The sequence below is a fragment of the Lissotriton helveticus genome, chromosome 6 (assembly GCF_964261635.1).
Source record: "Lissotriton helveticus chromosome 6, aLisHel1.1, whole genome shotgun sequence".
Classification (NCBI taxonomy): domain Eukaryota; kingdom Metazoa; phylum Chordata; class Amphibia; order Caudata; family Salamandridae; genus Lissotriton; species Lissotriton helveticus.
This window is the reverse complement of record NC_136067.1, coordinates 1804295854-1804314438: the sequence shown is the minus strand read 5'-3', so window position 1 is coordinate 1804314438 and position 18585 is coordinate 1804295854. Positions and strand designations below refer to the sequence as shown.

The 18585-nt window shown below is 39.1% G+C and overlaps 1 protein-coding gene across 1 annotated transcript in view; it reads right to left on the bottom strand.

Moving 5' to 3' along the window:
- The window catches only part of HAAO (3-hydroxyanthranilate 3,4-dioxygenase), a 955259-nt gene that overhangs the window by 132645 nt on the left and 804029 nt on the right, over positions 1 to 18585 (bottom strand). Inside the window, exons 7-8 of the mRNA XM_078649691.1 lie at positions 17416 to 17561; positions 13911 to 13979 (exon numbers count right to left, since the gene is read on the bottom strand). Coding sequence (XP_078505817.1) covers positions 13911 to 13979; positions 17416 to 17561 — 215 coding nt within the window. The remainder of the gene's footprint in view (positions 1 to 13910; positions 13980 to 17415; positions 17562 to 18585) is intronic.

Sequence of the window (18585 nt, the reverse complement as noted above, 5' to 3'; positions counted from 1 at the left end):
CCACATGGACAAAATCACCGGGTTGTAGTCGTTGATGTACTTGGACTCTTCGTTCCTCTTCAAATTGTATGTGTTTTTAGGTGATTTCTTCATGACATTATGTCGCAGCGAAGACATCAAACTGTTTACTCTTCCTTTAGAAATCACCGGTCGTGGAAAACCGAAACGACATTTGGTGTAGAACTTGTCCTTGTTTCGGAATTTACGACGGCAGTACTTTCCACATCGATGGCTTTGGAAACGCAGAACTTTTTCTCTTAGGCTTTTCTTCTCCTTTGCGTTTGGAACAGCACACGTAGAATACTGTTGGATGAAACTCATCACTGAGTCTTCTGGATCCGTTCCAAATTTAGGTGCATCCTTGATCCACAGCAACATATGTATATGAGGAGCACCTCTTGCTTGGTACTCCTTTCTCCAGAAGAAATCCAAGACCTCTCCAAGAGGTGGATTCTTCTTATTCATGATGAAAGACATCATAGCTTCAAATCTATGATTGAAGTACCTACATACATTGACTGGATCCAAAGAGCACAGTTCTCCGGGTGTCTTGAATTCGATGTTATCTACGTTAGCATTTGCCTCTCGTAGAAATTCAAGTAAGTCTTCCCAGCCATACTCGGCACAGCTCAGAGTGAGGAACCATGTGGGAGTACCTAAGTTCCTCAGCATACATTTTAAATCACCATGACGACGGTACCAGTACTCATTAGTACCACACTGACACGCCATGAGATTAATCAGGTGAGAATCCAAAATACTGTCTTGGACATTGACTTTATCCATAAAGTCACTTGCCGAGATGTTTTGCATGTGTATACCACTTTTCAAGATGTGGTTCACTGCATATGACAGTCCAGACAGATCGCTTTCAAACAGGAGATGAAACAAATAGGGAATGCATTGTCGAAACCTAGCATCTCCTGCATACAATCGCAAAGTCCGGTATTCAGAAGCAGGAATTTGATGAGGTCGCTCATCATATCTTCCTCCCTGACCTGTTGGAAAAAGCTGTGGGAAACACCGAGCTTCCAAACTTTCCTCCCAAACACTAATGGGACTCCCTTTGGCTTGTTTCATTTGAAACAACTCAATAGCATTCCCCATGACTTCCTTGGAATGCAAAGGATGAACACTATAATGTTCATATATTTCTTCACTAGTAGAGGGTTCTACTTTCTCAATTTGACCAGCACACAAATCGCTATCCTCTTCCTCACTTACTTCCTCTTCTGCAACATATACATTCTTATAGAATTTATTATTTTTTTTCAAATACAATGTTGCCTTTTTAACTTTCCTAACATCTACTAAATCTTGCCATATTTTCTTATTCTTTGTCGGAACCCCATTAACTAAGATAACCAGAGGTTCCTCTTCCACTTTTTCTACTCCAATTGTGTTAATGTTTTTCTTCAAATCTAGAGGCAAATAAACAACTCTTCCCTTTAATCCTCTCTGTAAATCTGATGGAGGCAATTTCCCTGTCTTTGGCTCCATTCTTACAATAGCCTGAAAGGGATGGATACTTTGAATCAAAATAGATTCATAAGTATTTAAATCCTTCAATTCAGAAGGAATCTCAACCAATTCCAGATTATTATGAACTGCTCTAGCAGGCATCTGGTTTTGATTTAATTTGCAACAACAATAAGTACACACACGTTGATCCAATCCCAAATCAAAACAATTTTCTACCATCAAGTATGTTGCGAAATCCTTCCATTCACTATTATCTTCCCTTTCACTTTTTGCATATAAATCCACTAACTTAGTCTGATTCTTATAATAAGTGCGTCGACAACACACACAAGTGAAATTAGGCCTCTCACTTGATTTCACCTCAAACGTCGCAATTTCCCTCTGGAAATTATCTGTACTGGAAACCTGTACACTATCTTCCACATGACCCTCTTCTTCTTGCTCAATTTCAACATTCTCCTCTTTACTTCCAAAGTAACAAAACTCAATTTCTTCACATATATTCTTCACATCTATTTCAGAACCATGCAAAAGAGCAGCGCATAATTGTTTAAGCATAATTGCTGGACTCTTAGCATAATACAACATTCTAACTAATTTCCTCACTTTATTATGATGCACTGCTAGCATCCTGAAATGATGAAAAACACTCTGGCATACTCTCCTGGAAAGACAAGCCAGTGAATGACCATGCAAACCTGTCACTTCTCTTACTCTGCAAGGATCTAATTCTTGCAACAACCTTATTTTCTGCTTCAAACTTTTCTTATTAAATGACCGTACAAAATCACAAAGCAAATTGATGGAATCCTGTCGCACACTGCAAATACTACTACACTTCCAGGTGTACACAGGACCCTTAGCACGTCTTCCTAAAACCTCATTACCTAACACCTCTTCTGCCTCTGTTGTCACAAGTTTTTCTTTTTCAACTGGACAACCATCTTTCACTTCATAAGCACGACCACTGGTGTCAACTGCATGCACCAAATCATTATCCTGGAAATAACTCTCCTCATTAAAAAATGCCTCACAGCTTGAACTATGCATCCATTCTCCAGAAAAAACTTCACAAAAATTACTACGATTAACTATTCTCTTCCATCTACTATTTCTTTTGAAATCATAAATTGCCTTGTTTAGCTTCCAAATTCTATTGATTATCAAAATAAATAACTTACGTTTAATTTCAAATGCCTGATCAATAACTTTCTCAACTTTTTTTTTCTCTTATAAAAAACCAGTTTCTGTTGACCTTTCTTAATATTTTTTAACAAATTGCCAATTATCCTGTTGCGGAACATTCGTTTACGAATCTCCCTAAACTGTTGTTTCCTTCTACTATCATGCACAGAGTTATCTCTTGCTCTAGCAGTAACATTTTTGAATGGCCTTTCCTTTCCATTTGAATTCCTTCTCGTTTTATGGACTGAAACATTTTCTGTAGTAATATGTTTTTTACTACACATATTTCTTATGAAATATTTTGTGCTCTTACCCGGTGCTTTCTTCGTGACTTGACAAATCTTTTTGTTAGAGGACTGCTGCTTATTTTCTTTCACCTGCTGTCTTTGACGTTTTGCAGCCTTTCTCTGTCTTTCTATTGTTGGCATGGTGAAATCTTGAAATGATCTGCAGTTGAATCTGTGGTAAAATATAATAAAAAATGTTATTAACCATTATTACCAAACAGTAAAACAATAACAGTGATCAAAAACTTAACACACTACTTGACATTTTAAATAGAAGATTTTTTAGTCCTTGCAAATTTACAATACAGAAATAGCAGAAAAGAAATGACATTTATATTTATGTTACCTGTGCTATTTTATATGTGAATCTGATCTAATTTTATGAGCATATTTTAATATTTTATTGAAGACACTACACATAATCTGCTTTTGAAGGTGTCTTTATTTTTAAATTAAACGGTTTACCTTTTTACTTTTTATTAATTATAAATTTTAAAAATAAATGTTTATATTTCCATAGGCTCAAGCAGGTCAGCTTCCCATCCTATGTCATATAATTCGGACAAATCTGCATCCTCATCACGCTCTTCTTCATCCTCAGGATTTAAATCATCCAAGGGATCAACATCCACTGATGTTTCAATTACAAGTTCAATGATGAGGTCAAAATCAACTGATTGCAGATTGTCGCTCATGTTGAGGTTGTCTTTATCTTTAAAGAAAGATAACAACAATGAGATGTTGCAGAGTAAGAGACAAATCTCAGAGATTATAATAGTAAAATTGTTTAACAAGAGTAATATTTTGCAGCTATTATTTAGCCATGTCCAGCAATGCTGAGCAGGTGAAGACTATGTCTAAATTTTCAGTGAACAGGACTCATCTCTTCTTAACCTTGGATAAGCCTCACCGACTCTGTGTGTCCTGCACATACTTAAATGTAAAGGGGCAGATTTATGTTAAATGGCACATCCCCAGGCATGCACCAGTTAACGTGCACCACTACTCTGCCACCCATGGTGTGCCGTATTTACAATCAGATAGGAGAAAGCTTTGTCAAAACCCTGCGCCTGCTTTAAGCAGGCATAGGTCTTGACGCAACATTGTGGAGATGGGGCACCCCTGAGCCTTGCTTGAGCGGCATCGCACTTGCGATACAACTCCAGCAATCACTACCTTTACAGCACAGATACGTCACGCATCTGTGCCATTTTTGCCCCATGATGCCCCGTATTCTAAATGCAGCACACCATGGGTGGCGGAACAGCGGCGCAGGATGACTGACACATCCCTGGTGATGCACCAGTCATCATAAATCTATCCCTAAGCTTCTTATCTTGTTACAGATGAACCGCCATATGTAGCATGAAACTATTTTGCATTTCCTAAATAGCGAATTTTAAGGAATAAATAGCAATTCTTTACCATTCCTAATTTGCAATGAGCAAATTGCTAATTGCAAGTTACCCATTCATTTCCATGGGCTAGGAGGCTCATAGGAATGAAGGTTTAATTTGCGATTAGCAATTTGCTCATCACAAATTAGGAATTTTTCCAAGGGTGCAGGGGTGTCTCAAGAACACCCTGCTGCACCCCTGAAAAAGAAATTTGGGGGCATATGGCACACATACATGCCCTAAGGGCATGTGTTGGCGTCATATGGCACCTTTTGTTTTTTTGAAAAAAAGCTTTTTGAAAAGAATTCACAAATTACCACCAATTTACCACAATAGTTTCCAAATCCTTAATGTCATTTTTTACATATTTTTTGTTTGATACATTGCATTTAAGTAGTCACAAAATTTGCAAATCCTTCAGTGCAATTGCAAAATAAGGAATAGCAAATTTTGCTACTCCTTATTTTGCATCAAACTTGTTTGATACATACCATTTGTCTAATTAACATTCGCAAAGGCCGAAATTCGTAGAATTTTGATCTTTGCGAATGCTAATTAGCTTGATACATATGGCCCCAAGTGAGGCCTGTCTTGCGACATGGTGCATCTTTTGCATCACTGCTGCATCGGTTTCATGTGGTACGTTTTTTTTACACCATGACATATCTGCCTAAATGCATCAATTTGTAATGTTGTCGCCTCATAGCAAATCTTTTGCACCGCCGCTGCATCATAAAAGTGACGCACAGTGGCACAAAAGAGGCATACACCTATCATAAATCTGTCCCTAGCATTTTAAAAGATTAATCCAGGATGACGATAAGGTGTGGCCTATCCAGAGGTTTGTTTAAGGTGAGGCCTACTCAGGATTGCAGATTAAAGTTACGCTTGATGAAGAATACAGAGGAGATATTACATGTAAAGGCCTACCAATGAAGTAAGTAATGTGCACTTTATTGCGCCAGTCATCATAAATGTATCCCTAAGCTTCTTATCTTGTTACAGATGAACCACCATATGTACCATCAAACTATTTTGCATTTCCTAAATAGCAAATTTTAAGGAATAAATAGCAATTCTTTACCATTCCTAATTTGCAATGAGCAAATTGCTAATTGCAAATTAGCACCGCCGCTGCATCATAAAAGTGACGCACAGTGGCACAAAAGAGGCATACACCTATCATAAATCTGTCCCTAGCATTTTAAATGATTAATCCAGGATGACAATAAGGTGTGGCCTATCCAAAGGTTTGTTTAAGGTGAGGCCTACTCAGGATTGCAGATTAAAGTTACGCTTGATGAAGAATACAGAGGAGATAATACATGTAAAGGCCTACCAATGAAGTAAGTAATGTCCACTTTATTGCGCCAGTCATCATAAATATATCCCTAAGCTTCTTATCTTGTTACAGATGAACCACCATATGTACCATCAAACTATTTTGCATTTCCTAAATAGCAAATTTTAAGGAATACATAGCAATTCTTTACCATTCCTAATTTGCAATGAGCAAATTGCTAATTGCAAGTTACCCATTCACTTCCATGGGCTAGGAGGCTCATAGGAATGAAGGTTGCAATTTGCGATTAGCAATTAGCTCATCACAAAATAGGAATTTTTTCAAGCGTGCAGGGGTATGTCAAGAACACCCTGCTACACCCCTGAAAAAGAAATTTGGGGGCATATGGCACACATACATGCCCTAAGGACATGTATAGGCGTCATATGGCACCTTTTGTTTTTTGGAAAAAAATGCTTTTTGAAAAGAATTCGCAAATTACCACAAACTAGAAGTTGGTGGTAGTTTCCAAATCCTTAATATCATTTTTTACATATTTTTTGTTTGATACATTGCATTTAAGGAATCGCAAAATTTGCAAATCCTTCAGTGCAATCGCAAAATAAGGAATAGCAAATTTTGAATTAAGGACATTTTAAGTAATTTCCACATGTGCAGTGTTTTCAAATTATGATTTGAAAATCGTTTTTGGGGAAAAGTAATGGTTTGCAAATTTATGACAAGGACATAATGGTGTATGCTTCTCTATAAGGCATTTCAGTGTCTCTGATGTCATTTTTCCCATATTACATTATAAGACCTTTCCCCATGGAGCACATTCCTTGTAAATATGCTCCCACCTGTGCATGGTGAATTTAGATTTTGACTGTTTGAGTCACATACCCATGTTAAAAGTCACCCCAAAAAATTGCAAACGCTTTAAAAAAACACATTCATGTGTCTTAAGGACATTTTAAGTCATTTCCCCGTGGACAGTGTTTTGTAAGTGGCGCAAAAGAGGCATACACCTATCATAAATCTGTCCCTAGCATTTTAAATGATTAATTCAGGATGACGATAAGGTGTGGCCTATCCAGAGGTTTGTTTAAGGTGAGGCCTACTCAGGATTGCAGATTAAAGTTACGCTTGATGAAGAATACAGAGGACATAATACATGTAAAGCTCTACCAATGAAGTAAGTGATGTCCACTTCATTGCGCCAGTCATCATAAATGTATCCCTAAGCTTCTTATCTTGTTAGACATCAACCGCCATATGTATCATATAACTATTTTGCATTTCCAAAATAGCGAATTTTAAGGAATAAATAGCGATTCTTTACCATTCCTAATTTGCGATGAGCAAATTGCTAATTGCAAATTACCCATTCATTTCCATGGAGCAGGAGGCCCATAGGAATGAAGGTGCAATTTGCGATTAGCAATTAGCTCATCGCAAATTAGGAATTTTTCCAAAGGTGCAGGGGTGTCTCAAGAACACCCTGCTGCACCCCTGAAAACGAAATTTGTGGACATATGGCGCACATAAATTTTAACAACATTCCTTTACCTCAAAAACGATTTTCAATTCATAATTTGAAAACACTGCCCACAGGGAAATTACTTAAAATGTCCTTAAGACACATGAAAGTGTTTTTTTATTGCCTTTCCAGCATGGTTGGGTCACTTTTAACATGGCTATGTAACACAAACATTTAAAATCTAAATTTCCCATGCACAGGTCGGAGCATATTTACAAGCAACTTGCGCCACAGAGAAAGGTCTTACATTAAAATGGGAAAAATAACATCAGGGACAGTCAATTGCCGTATAAAGAAGCATACACCATTATGTCCTTGTCATAAATTTAAAAACAATTCCTTTTCCCCAAAAACGATTTTCAAATCATAATTTCAAAACACTGCACATGGGAAAATTACTTAAAATGTCCTTAAGACACATAAAAGCGTGTTTTGATTGCCTTTGCAGCATGTTTGTATCACTTTTAACATGGCTATGTAACACAAACATTCAAAATCTAAATTTTCCATGCACATGTGGGAGCATATTTACAAGCAATTTGCGCCACATAATTCATAATTTTCTCCTAAAAGCACACTATTCTCTATCTAAATTAAAGAAATATTTTCTCACCTTAGCAAATACTTTGAGTTTGAAAACAGGTTCAGAAACACACCAATTTGTCTTCAGCAGAGCAAAAGGTATGCACTCCAGAGTCTGCAGCTATCAAAAGCACAGAAATGCTGTAATTCTTCACACATATCTCTCATGTCACCCAATCAAAACTCTTCCCTCACTTTTTTTCAAATGAAAACCCTTCCCCCCTCTGCCCTTTCTGCCTTTTCTGCATGGCAACCACCTCTTGGAAGACTTCTGGTGTTTGCAAGTTCACACAACTTTGTCGCAATTGAACTCTGAACTCTCAGTGCACCTGCATATCCAGTGCATTCTTTCATTTAATGATTTTTTATTGACCTTTCAAAGAACACATCCGTGCACCCTAACTTTCTGTTTTCAGCAATCAAAATCCACCAATCACTGTTACTGCTTCATGAACACAGAAACTCCACAGTTTTTTTCATTTTAAACTCTCATTTTTTCAACTGCCATTTCATTGCCACACTTCATCTGACTGCAGGAGAACCTTCTCTCACCATGTTTTCTGTCTGGATTGTTGGACATAGTTATATTCACTGGGCTCAAAGGTACGTTGAAAACAGGAAATTACCTAACCTCAATTTACAAGATGTGGAAATTAAGTGGTTTGGCCACAGAGGATTAAAATGTCACCAATTGATACCATTGGTGAAAACCTTTATGCATTTGCCCAAACCTGACCTGTTAATTGTGCACTGTGGAGGTAATGACTTGGGCACTTTGACTGGTGTAGGTCTGGAAATGCTTTTAAAGGACACCTTTGAGCAATTAATGGCACTTTTTCCTCAGACTGCCTTGGTATATTCAAATATATGCCAAAGACAGAAATGGAGGTGGTCAAACCAATTTTGTCCACAAATTGAGAAGTCGAGGAAGCATGTAAACAAATCTGTTTCAGCTTACATGAGAGACCATGGAATGTTGTACAACAATAACTTGCGTTACTACATGCAAGATATCTACAGAGGAGATGGAGTTCACTTCTCAGATGAGGGCAACAGAGTTTTCACTCTGAATTTAAGAATGTGCATTGGTACCTACTTATAAGTACCTAAATGTACCATAAACCCAAAAGCTCTTCTCAGAGCTACCCTACATCTGATCACTCACAATTATTATTTTACTCTAACATTTTTCACTAATTTCCAACAAAGTACGCTCCCTGGGGCGCTACCCGGTACGCGAACCGGGAGCTAACCTCGCGAATTTTTTTTTTAAATGTTTTTTTTTCGCACATATAAGCCTCCTCAGCCACCCTCAGAAAACCTAGGGGGTCAAGATAACTCTACCGTGCCCCCTTCTACCCATTCTGAACATTATTTGCCCTCCATCTTGTATCTTAATTCGACCGAAACACAAAATGGTGGACTCCCGGAACGCTTAAGGTTCGCGAACTGGGGCGCTCAACGGTTCGCGTACCGGGTCGCTCTCTGGGAAGCGCACCATCAAAAAAGGTGGGAAAGTAGTTCACAGAAAAGCCACTGGAGACAATTTCACCAAATATAGATTAGCTCATACTACATACCAATCCCTACCATTTTCACAAATTTGATTGGAATTCCATTTAGTCATTTAGCCTGTAGACCTCTCTAAATACCCTGAGGTAAATTACTTCACAAAACACATCTGAAGTGTTGGAATTGACAACCAATGAAAATGTTACTTTCATTTTCTACTTTTTTTACCTGACATTTCATTGGTTATATACCTGAATATATATAAAGGAAGAGAAGAAAACACAGCCATTTTGACTACTACTTCTTGCTGTACATTTCAATAGTATTTTCACTAATTCCTTCAACTTCTTTCTAAAGGTAAGTTTTTATTTTTAAAACTGAAGTATATTGTGCACTATAAGTTAATATGGTAAACTTTTTCTGATAGATATATACTATCCCTCTGTAGTAGTTATAGATTTAGAGAGACTTCTCTGTTATAGTTATGGATGGAGTTAGGCTTCTCTTGTATAATTATGAATTTACTTACGTTAAATCACATACACTTTTTTATATTCCTACTTCCACTCTGATACTATACACTGCCCAAAGATAAATTCACTGATAAAAAATGCCTATCTAAAATTATTCCCAACATTGCCCTATCTCTACTAATATATATTTTTTTAATCCAAATTTCAGGCAAAATGGAAGGCGAAAACCAAGTTTCTTTTGAAATGCACCTGCAAGAGAGCAGCCAAGAATTGATTGATACAATTGATCAAATTGACATTGAATTTTTCGATGAAACTTGGGACAATGAACTACTGTAATGTGTACAAGCAGTAGATAACCTCCTTGCAAATGAGGACATTTTACACCCTCAGAGACTACAATGTATATTCCATGATAATTATGAAATTTCTGACAATGAAATGTTAGAAAGTTTAATAAATTATGAAACACAATCACAATAAAAAAAAATGCTTAAAAAATAAAGAAAATAAAAAATAATCAACAAAAACAACAATCAATTAACATACAGCATTTGAAAAGTCTATCATTCATTTTTCATTGCAGTACGCTGCCCAGAACGCTTCCCGGTTCGCGGACCGGGCGCTCCCCACGCAAAAAAAACAAAAAAATGTTTTTGTTTTTTTTGCCCCGCGGGGCCCTTTTAAAACCTCCACATTAAACCTAGGGGGTCAGGGAGGATCTAGTATGCCCCCTTATGGTCATTTTCGCCTTTGTTTTGGCCTCCTCTTGTCTCTCAATCCTACCGAGAGACAAGATGGCGGCCGCTCCGGACTGTTTAGAATGTTGACAGACACCGGAGAGCCAATCAGCTTAGCTACGCGAAGTTCCGGTACGCTTAAGGTCCGCGGACCGGAGCGCTGCCCGGAGCGCGCTTACAGATATACATCTTTTTTTAAATGTTAATTTCTCAAAATCCACTGGAGCACATATATTGAGACCTAGAAAAGGCACATCGGGCTACCAGTCCCTACAATTTTGCCAAGTTTCATGCAAATCCATTCAGCCGTTCGGGCTAAAAGTGAGGCCAACCGCCCTATGGAAAACTCAATGTTAAAAACACATTTTGGGACCCCCCTTTTTTCTCGGCCCCCCCTTGACGAAACCCCCCCAAATTTCCAAGGGCTGCTCAGAAACAAAATGTTCCATTTTCCAGAAAATTTCAGCCAATTCCGTCCACAAACGCCAAAGTTATTAGACATAGAATTTTCAAAAATCCCATAGGGAAAAAATCCTAACTATATATACCTACTGGCGACCGCCAGTAGGTAATATATATATATATATATATATATATATATATATATACACCAACACTAGTCGCGGATCTCCTAGCCTCTTTATGGCGGCGGGCTCAAGATGAGGTCGCGACTCTCCATAGACACTCGCAAAGATTTCTCCGTACTTTCTGTACAAAAATCCACTCGAGCCCGAATATCTTAAAGCGTGTCATTCATTTAATCATGCAGCTAGTAAACGCCCAGGCGTTTCTGTGCCCGAGCACCTTGGTTATATACATAAATATTGGACACACACCACGTTGATCTTCAATGATAGAACGCGGCACCACCACAGAGTAAAAATAATAGGGTTTTTTTTATTTCATTTTAGCACACACCACAATGCATCAAAAATAGGACGGCCTAAGCATTTCGGCTTCACAGCCTTCTACTAGACCATAGAGTCCCACCGTCTAGAAAGTCAATATAAAGAGCTCAAGTGCTAAGTCCATCTACAATTTTTACTGCTACTCGCAGCTAGACTGTAACTCCTCAAGAGTGGATAATGGCAATTTCCACCCGCGTTTTGTTGTTGAATTGTATCCATTTTTTCATTTAGTTTATGGAAACAGTGTATGAAGAACATTACATAATATGTAAACACAAAATAGTTCACAGTGATCTAGTTCATATACTGTTCCTCATAATTGTAAAGTACATTGGATTCGCATTCAATTCCCTCATTGAATACAATTATAAAGTGCATGTTCAAGCGTCAGAAATGAGACGGTCAAAGATGTAAAACAATACAAATTCATAACCACATGATGACAGTCCACTTCAAGTAATAAAAAAGTATTTTATGAATATATGACCAGTCCCCGACTAATAATGTAATTTTTACATTAATAGGTTATTCATCATGTCCATGTAGTGCATTAAGGTCTTAAAAGTGGCTAGTGCAACCAAGAATCATCATTTTTTCTTGTAAATGATGGCTTATTCAACATGAAGTACCATATATATAGCACAGACCTCGCCACTGGGGGCAATGAACTCTTCATGCAAAAGGAGGAGGGGCATATTATCAAGGACATGCGATATATTATCGCCGCTTTTATCGGCAGGAAACTGCCGATAAAGCGGCGATAATGGCCTTGATAATATGCTCTATGAATTCCAATCGAAGCCCATGTTAGATGTGAACACATCTAGCATGGGCTTCGATTGGAATTCATAGAGCATATTATCAAGGCCATTATCGCAGCTTTATCGGCAGTTTCCTGCCGATAAAAGCGGCGATAATGTATCGCCTGTCCTTGATAATATCCCCCAAGATTCTTACCTCCCCACGCTACTGAGCAGGGTTATGTTTACAGTGGGAGCTGGGGAGGAAGAAATCTTACAGCAGCACCCGTCTTTTATTTCATAGAGGCACAATGGTGAGACCACAGGAAGCAGGTAAAGCTAAATTTAGAATGTCAGCCTGACTGGTGAGGGAGGCTAGCAAGGGCATAGTCAATAGTGCAGTAATCACAGACATCCATCAGATTATATGTACATTGTGAGCCCGAATCGCCAAGCTATTTTCGTCAGTAAACATATGGTTACGGACATAAAGGTACCCATTAATGCTACTGATATCTACAAAAGGATACATATGATTTCACTACTGCATAATTGTATGCTAAGACTGCATACAATTATGCAGGAGTAAACCACATGCCAGGTGTTGAGAGTGTATGGTTCAAGGTGTGGTTTGCCTTGGGAATTTATGAATGCACCAAAAATATCAATCCTTTACATCCCTTTGCCACCAAGGAAATGCTATGAGATCTTCTCCAGCAAAGGGCCTGCGTAGAATAGATCCACTTTCATGATGGGAATGTGGCAGGGAACACACCCATACCTGGTAGGGCATGGGGGGGGGTTACTCCACCAAAAATGTTTTACCCACTGCCCAAAAAAAGTTATGAAATAAATGTGCATTTCCACACCAGGCTGCCTTTCTCTAATGCAGAGTTGTACTTTGCAAACAATTCACCATTAGGGCAAGAGCAAATTGGACTGTCACTTACATACCTTTCACTTCATCTGCAAACCAGTGAGTGATGCAGCTTTCCAAGATCTCTAATGGAAATGTAATTGCATTTCCAAAATTCATAAATCTCCCCTTGAAAAGGATGTCAATGTAAGAGGTTTTTTCTTAAATTCAGCACTGAATCTTTATAGCAATAGAGTGAAATACGTATGTCCCACAAAATTATTACAGAATAATTATTGTGCCATACCATTTATTACTGATTATTACATGTTGATGATGTGTATCCTGAAACCCTTTTGTAAATGGTAGACTGGATCTTTATTGATTGCTGGTCCAGGTGATCTTACTGAAGCTTACTTTTTTATTAAATTTCAGAAAACATAATTTGAAGTTCTGCCTTTCTTTACACAGAAACATGCTACTTAGGAAAACAGAATAACATTGTGATGTGTTTCCATACTCTTGCTCTATAACTATACATACACAGGACTACTTTGTGCATGGGTCTGGTTTGAGCTAATGTGTACACGAATAGGCCATCTTCGTGGTCAATTTGTTACTGTAGTATAGAGGCACATTTTGGGCCTGATTCACAAAGATAAACTTACAACTTTGTGTAAGTTTACAATTGTTTGCTATTCACAAAGGTATTTTACTAGTTGTTTTTTTACAACTGACGAGTCGCCACGCATAATAAAGATACTACTAGTAACTCCATTTAGGTGATGTGTCCAGAAACCAGCCACCTTCAGCACACAGATATGGAAATATGTTTCAAGGGAACTTTTGTTGGTGCTGCTGGCTTACCAGCAGAAACATGCAAATCACTCCATTGTTTTTGTTGCACATTTTGAAATATTACATACCAACTGCCATATCCATATGTCCACTTCCGTGTTGACTCCATCGCTTATTCCTGGTCCATATACCACCGCCTAAAACATAGAGCATCTCATTTCAAATAGATTCAATCTGGAATTATTTGCTATAATATGAATGCCCAGCAACCTATTGTCATCAAGCAACCTCCATGCTAACAAAGAATTAAAATACCACTGTACAACTTCCTCCAGTCTACCAACTCCCACTGTCCTTTTACTCTCCTATCACAACCACCCCCTCGCCTTTTTTGCTACTATGGGCATTATTCACAAAGATAAATACACACATATTTATAAATATAACTAAATTGTGCGCTTATGTGTGCATTAATCTCTGCCACTGTTGCCAAGATATCTGTACAGAAAAGACAGGAGAGGCAGGGGCTGAGGACTTCTGCTGAAGTGTTGTGAACTGTATTATGTATGTATTATGTGAGTGGTACTATTGGAGTATTACTTTATTTACTACAAAATGCAGTTTGTGAATCGAGCCCTTTGTAGTGAGGTTTCCATTATATTAATCTCTCTTATAGATACATCCACATTGTTTTCTATGGGAGTGTATTACAGCACTAGTGGTTGGCCATTTGTGGTCCTTGACTCCCCCCAGGCCAAGATATCTGTACAGAAAAGCCAGGAGAGGCAGGAGCTGAGGACTTCCGCTGAAGAGTTGTGAATTGTATTATGTATGTATTATGTGAGTAGTACTATTGGAGTATTACTTTATCTACTACAAAATGCAGTTTGTAGTAAGGTTTCCATTATATTGAGCTCTCTCTTACATACATCCACATATATGGGTCCTGATTTACCAATTAGGATTCTAACAGATCATCATAGCAAACCAATTTATGTGCACAGTGTCAAGAGAATATTGTGGCTTTGTTTTTCATTGAGTTTGGGACCATTAAAGAGCAGAAGAGGATCCATACTTTTAACTCCTCTAATGTGCAAGCCAGTGAAAGTTTCCATAGACATGGCTTGAGTAAGGAAACAGGAAGATGATGCAAAACATGATGAGGTAACGGAAAAATGCATCCAGGTCACTATTTGCCTAGATACATAACTAACAGATAGTGTCAACAATGGACGAACATGTAAATATACCCAGAACACTTGCAAATGTAGGCTTGTGCCCTTGCTGCTTTCCATGTTTATAAACGAGATTGAGTCCCTCTAGGAAGGGAGAAGCACCATGGTGGCTTTCACCCATATGAAGTTACACTTTCTACAGAGCTAACTCCTGGCACAACTTTCTGATGCATGAACCCTACTGCCTTACGAAGATCTGCTAAGCATCAGAGATCACTACATATCGGGATACGGTCGAAACAATGCGGGCTCAGCCATGCATGTCTGAACAATGCAAACACAACCACACTTGCCTTAACCACGCATATGCGTGGTTAAGGCAGTGCAAGATCTAGCTGCTGGAATGGGTGGGCCCAGGAAGACGAAGGATCGGGAAAGGACGTGGTGAGGGAAGTGGGACCGGGGCTGGGGTTTGGAGGGTTGGGGTGTTGTTCAGGGATGGGGACAGTGTTTTTATCAGGGCTGTGGGGGTTGGGGAAGTTTTAAGGGCTCAGGGGGTTGGGGTCATTTTTAGGGCTCAGGGGTGGGTGGTCAGGTAGTTTTTAGGGCTTCAGGGGTCAGGAAGTTTTTGGGGCTCAGGGGGTTGGGGTAGTTATTAGGGCTCGGGCGGGGTAGCTTTTAGGGTACGGAGGGGAGGGGGTTGATTTTCAAGAGGGAGGGGGGTAATTTTAGGTCTCAGGGCAGGGTTTTCGGGGTCGTTTTAGGGTTCAGGAGGGGCAGGGATAAAGGTACTTTTTAGGGCTGGGGGCAGGGAATTTTTTTAGTGTTCGGGGAGGAAGAGGTTGGTTTTCAGGAGGGAAGGGGTCGTTTTAGGTCTCAGGGCAGGGGCTTAGGGGCCATTTCAAGACTCAGGGCCGGGGGCAGGGGGCAGGGATAAGGGTAGAATTCTGCCCTGAGGGTGTTTTTGGGCTCAGGGTTGGTGGCAGAGGTAGGGGGTTACCCTCTTCTGATAAGTCTTAACCACGCCTACGTCTTTGCCATACATGCCTTAACAATGCATATTTTGTTGTAAAGGCATATGCGTGGTTAAGACTTGCATGGTTTAGACAGCGTGGAACCAGCATGCGTGGTAATTGCATGCATGGTTCCATCACACAACCCTGCATTTCAGCAACGTGTTTTCTGCTACATAGCAGGTTACAAATTCTTTAGACAATCTCTGCCAGGTCCTGGTCACTAGCATCAGAAGAAGACGTAGAGAAGAGATGGAGCAAGCATCAACAGGCCTGTGATGCCTATGAAGCTGATTAGGATTCTTCTTTGGAAGAGTACTCTTTTTACATATTGTGGTCCTATTTGCTATGTTTTTGTTTTGTAATTGTTCCACATTTGTTCTCGTACAAGTTTTTGCATTTCAAGTGGAGTGTTTGTGTGTTGTTTTCTTTGGGCGACAAGTAATGTGATGCAGGTTTGATGTTATTGGTGATTAGAAATGCATACGTTTTAAAATAGCAATGCACAATACTATGCAAGCACTAAAAGTGTTTAAAGTGAGTGCTAAGTATTTACCTGCACCATGTTTGTTACTCACTGCTCAAACCAGGCTCAAACACTATTATAATAACCATGCTTCAAACCAAAACATGCCGTAGACCCCAACTATACAGACAGGTGCTCTGCCCCAAACCGTACTGTAACGAGGCATGAAATCAAAATAGACCTCAGGCAATGCCGCCCTGCATTTATAGCCCTACAATTTTTAGAAAATGAATATTTTGTACGGATTTTATCAATGTTTTTAAAACGTGTACTTAAGTGTAGAAAAACTATTTTAATGTGAACTTCTAAAACGTTTCCTTAATAACGAGTATGAAATCAAGTAGACAATTTAAACTACCTGAACGGATTTTATATATGATTTCGTAAAATTCTGTTTTTTATTGTGATGAAGTGTGATATTGTGTGCTTTTATGTTTATCTAAAAAGAAATCGAATAAAGCGTGGTTCACTTGATCTCGATGGGGCAGACCTTCTATCCGACCCACAGTCTTTGGGTAAAACCCAGAAATGGGGATGTGTTCACAGTGTATGTACTTATGAAGCATCCATTTGATCAGTAGCGGTCGGTGGTGGGAGTAGCTGCCGGGCAGTGACGTGGGGAGGGGCAGGGTGGGGGGTAGTAATCTATGGATTACGGAGGATTACAGGTAAGTAAACATATAAATAAATAAAACACATTTCGTTGCGTGCACTGCATCGCATTTTGGGGATATAGTGCGCGCAACAAAATTCGTTTTATTTATTTATATGTTTACTTACCTGTAATCCGCCGTAATCCATAGATTACTACCCCCCACCCTGCCCCTCCCCCTCCCCACGTCGCCACCTGGCAGCTACTCCCACCACCGACCGCTACTGCATTTGATAGGCTTAGAAAATAAAACAAATACATTCATACCTCAGTTTCATACTTGTTTTCAAATATATTTAAGGACTTCTTTTGAAGTAATTCTTTTCGATGACTATCTATCCAGCTCTTGAAGGAAAATGGCTCCATGACTTTTGTGGTATTGAACGGGAAAGGGGTCTCCTTCAAAAGTTCTTCTGCAATAAAACAAGAGAAGCGTCATATACTCCTGCGTTAATGTGTTTGGTGCATACTCCTTCACATCTGTGATATTAGTCCAGCTATCAACTAACAGACACATTTCCGGTGTAAAACTGCTCCATAGGTTTCTCGTTACTGGTTTCAGATGCTTGAAGATAAGAGCAGATGGGTAAATCAAATCCCATCCTTAGGAAGCCAATGACACAAGATTACCTGGTGTCAATCAAACCTCAGAAGACATCTTTTAGACTCATGTCATTAAATAACACAGTTTATCGAAGCAAAATTTGAAATAAAATCACACTAGTTATATTTAATTCCTAATTGTAATGAAACATATACTATGCTAATGAAGAATCTGTATACCAAATGGTGTTTGATTTCTGGCATGATAGTCAGGTCAATTGGTTGTGGTATATAGGCTTTTCATGCATTCTAATCCAGGTGTCAGAACCCATTTCAGAGGGCCACTGGGCAAGTAGGAATTCCTGGGCCCAACCATTGTGGTTAAGACCTTTCACCCCTGAAGGCCTGGGGTCCAGCCTACTAAGGACTCTGAGCAACTGTACCATGTACCCCTTCACTCTTTTTCAAGGCTTCTCAGGGAGGAGGTAGGTGTAGGGCACGCACAGGCCCACAAATAAGAAATACTTCCAGCTCATCCCAATTAAATTATTGTCCAGTCAATACTTGTTTTTATGTAAAAAGGCGTATATATCTACTAACAAAAATTACAATAGACCACACTACAAACAAAATGCACAGTCTTCTTGAGGCAAGTCCACTAGCGTTAACCAGGTCAGCGTTTCGGTCCTGCTCTCCTGTTTATGGCTGATGGCTATTCCCCATTCACATTTGACAACATCCAAGCTAAGTCTGCTAAGGCATTAAAATCTCAGAAGTTCTATGAGAGCTTTTTAATATGCTCCCCAAGTCCCCATGCTGGAGAGCATCAATGGAGAGCAAGCTCCCCAAAGCCTGGCGGCCCATTGGTCAATCTTACCCACTCTCCCAGACTGG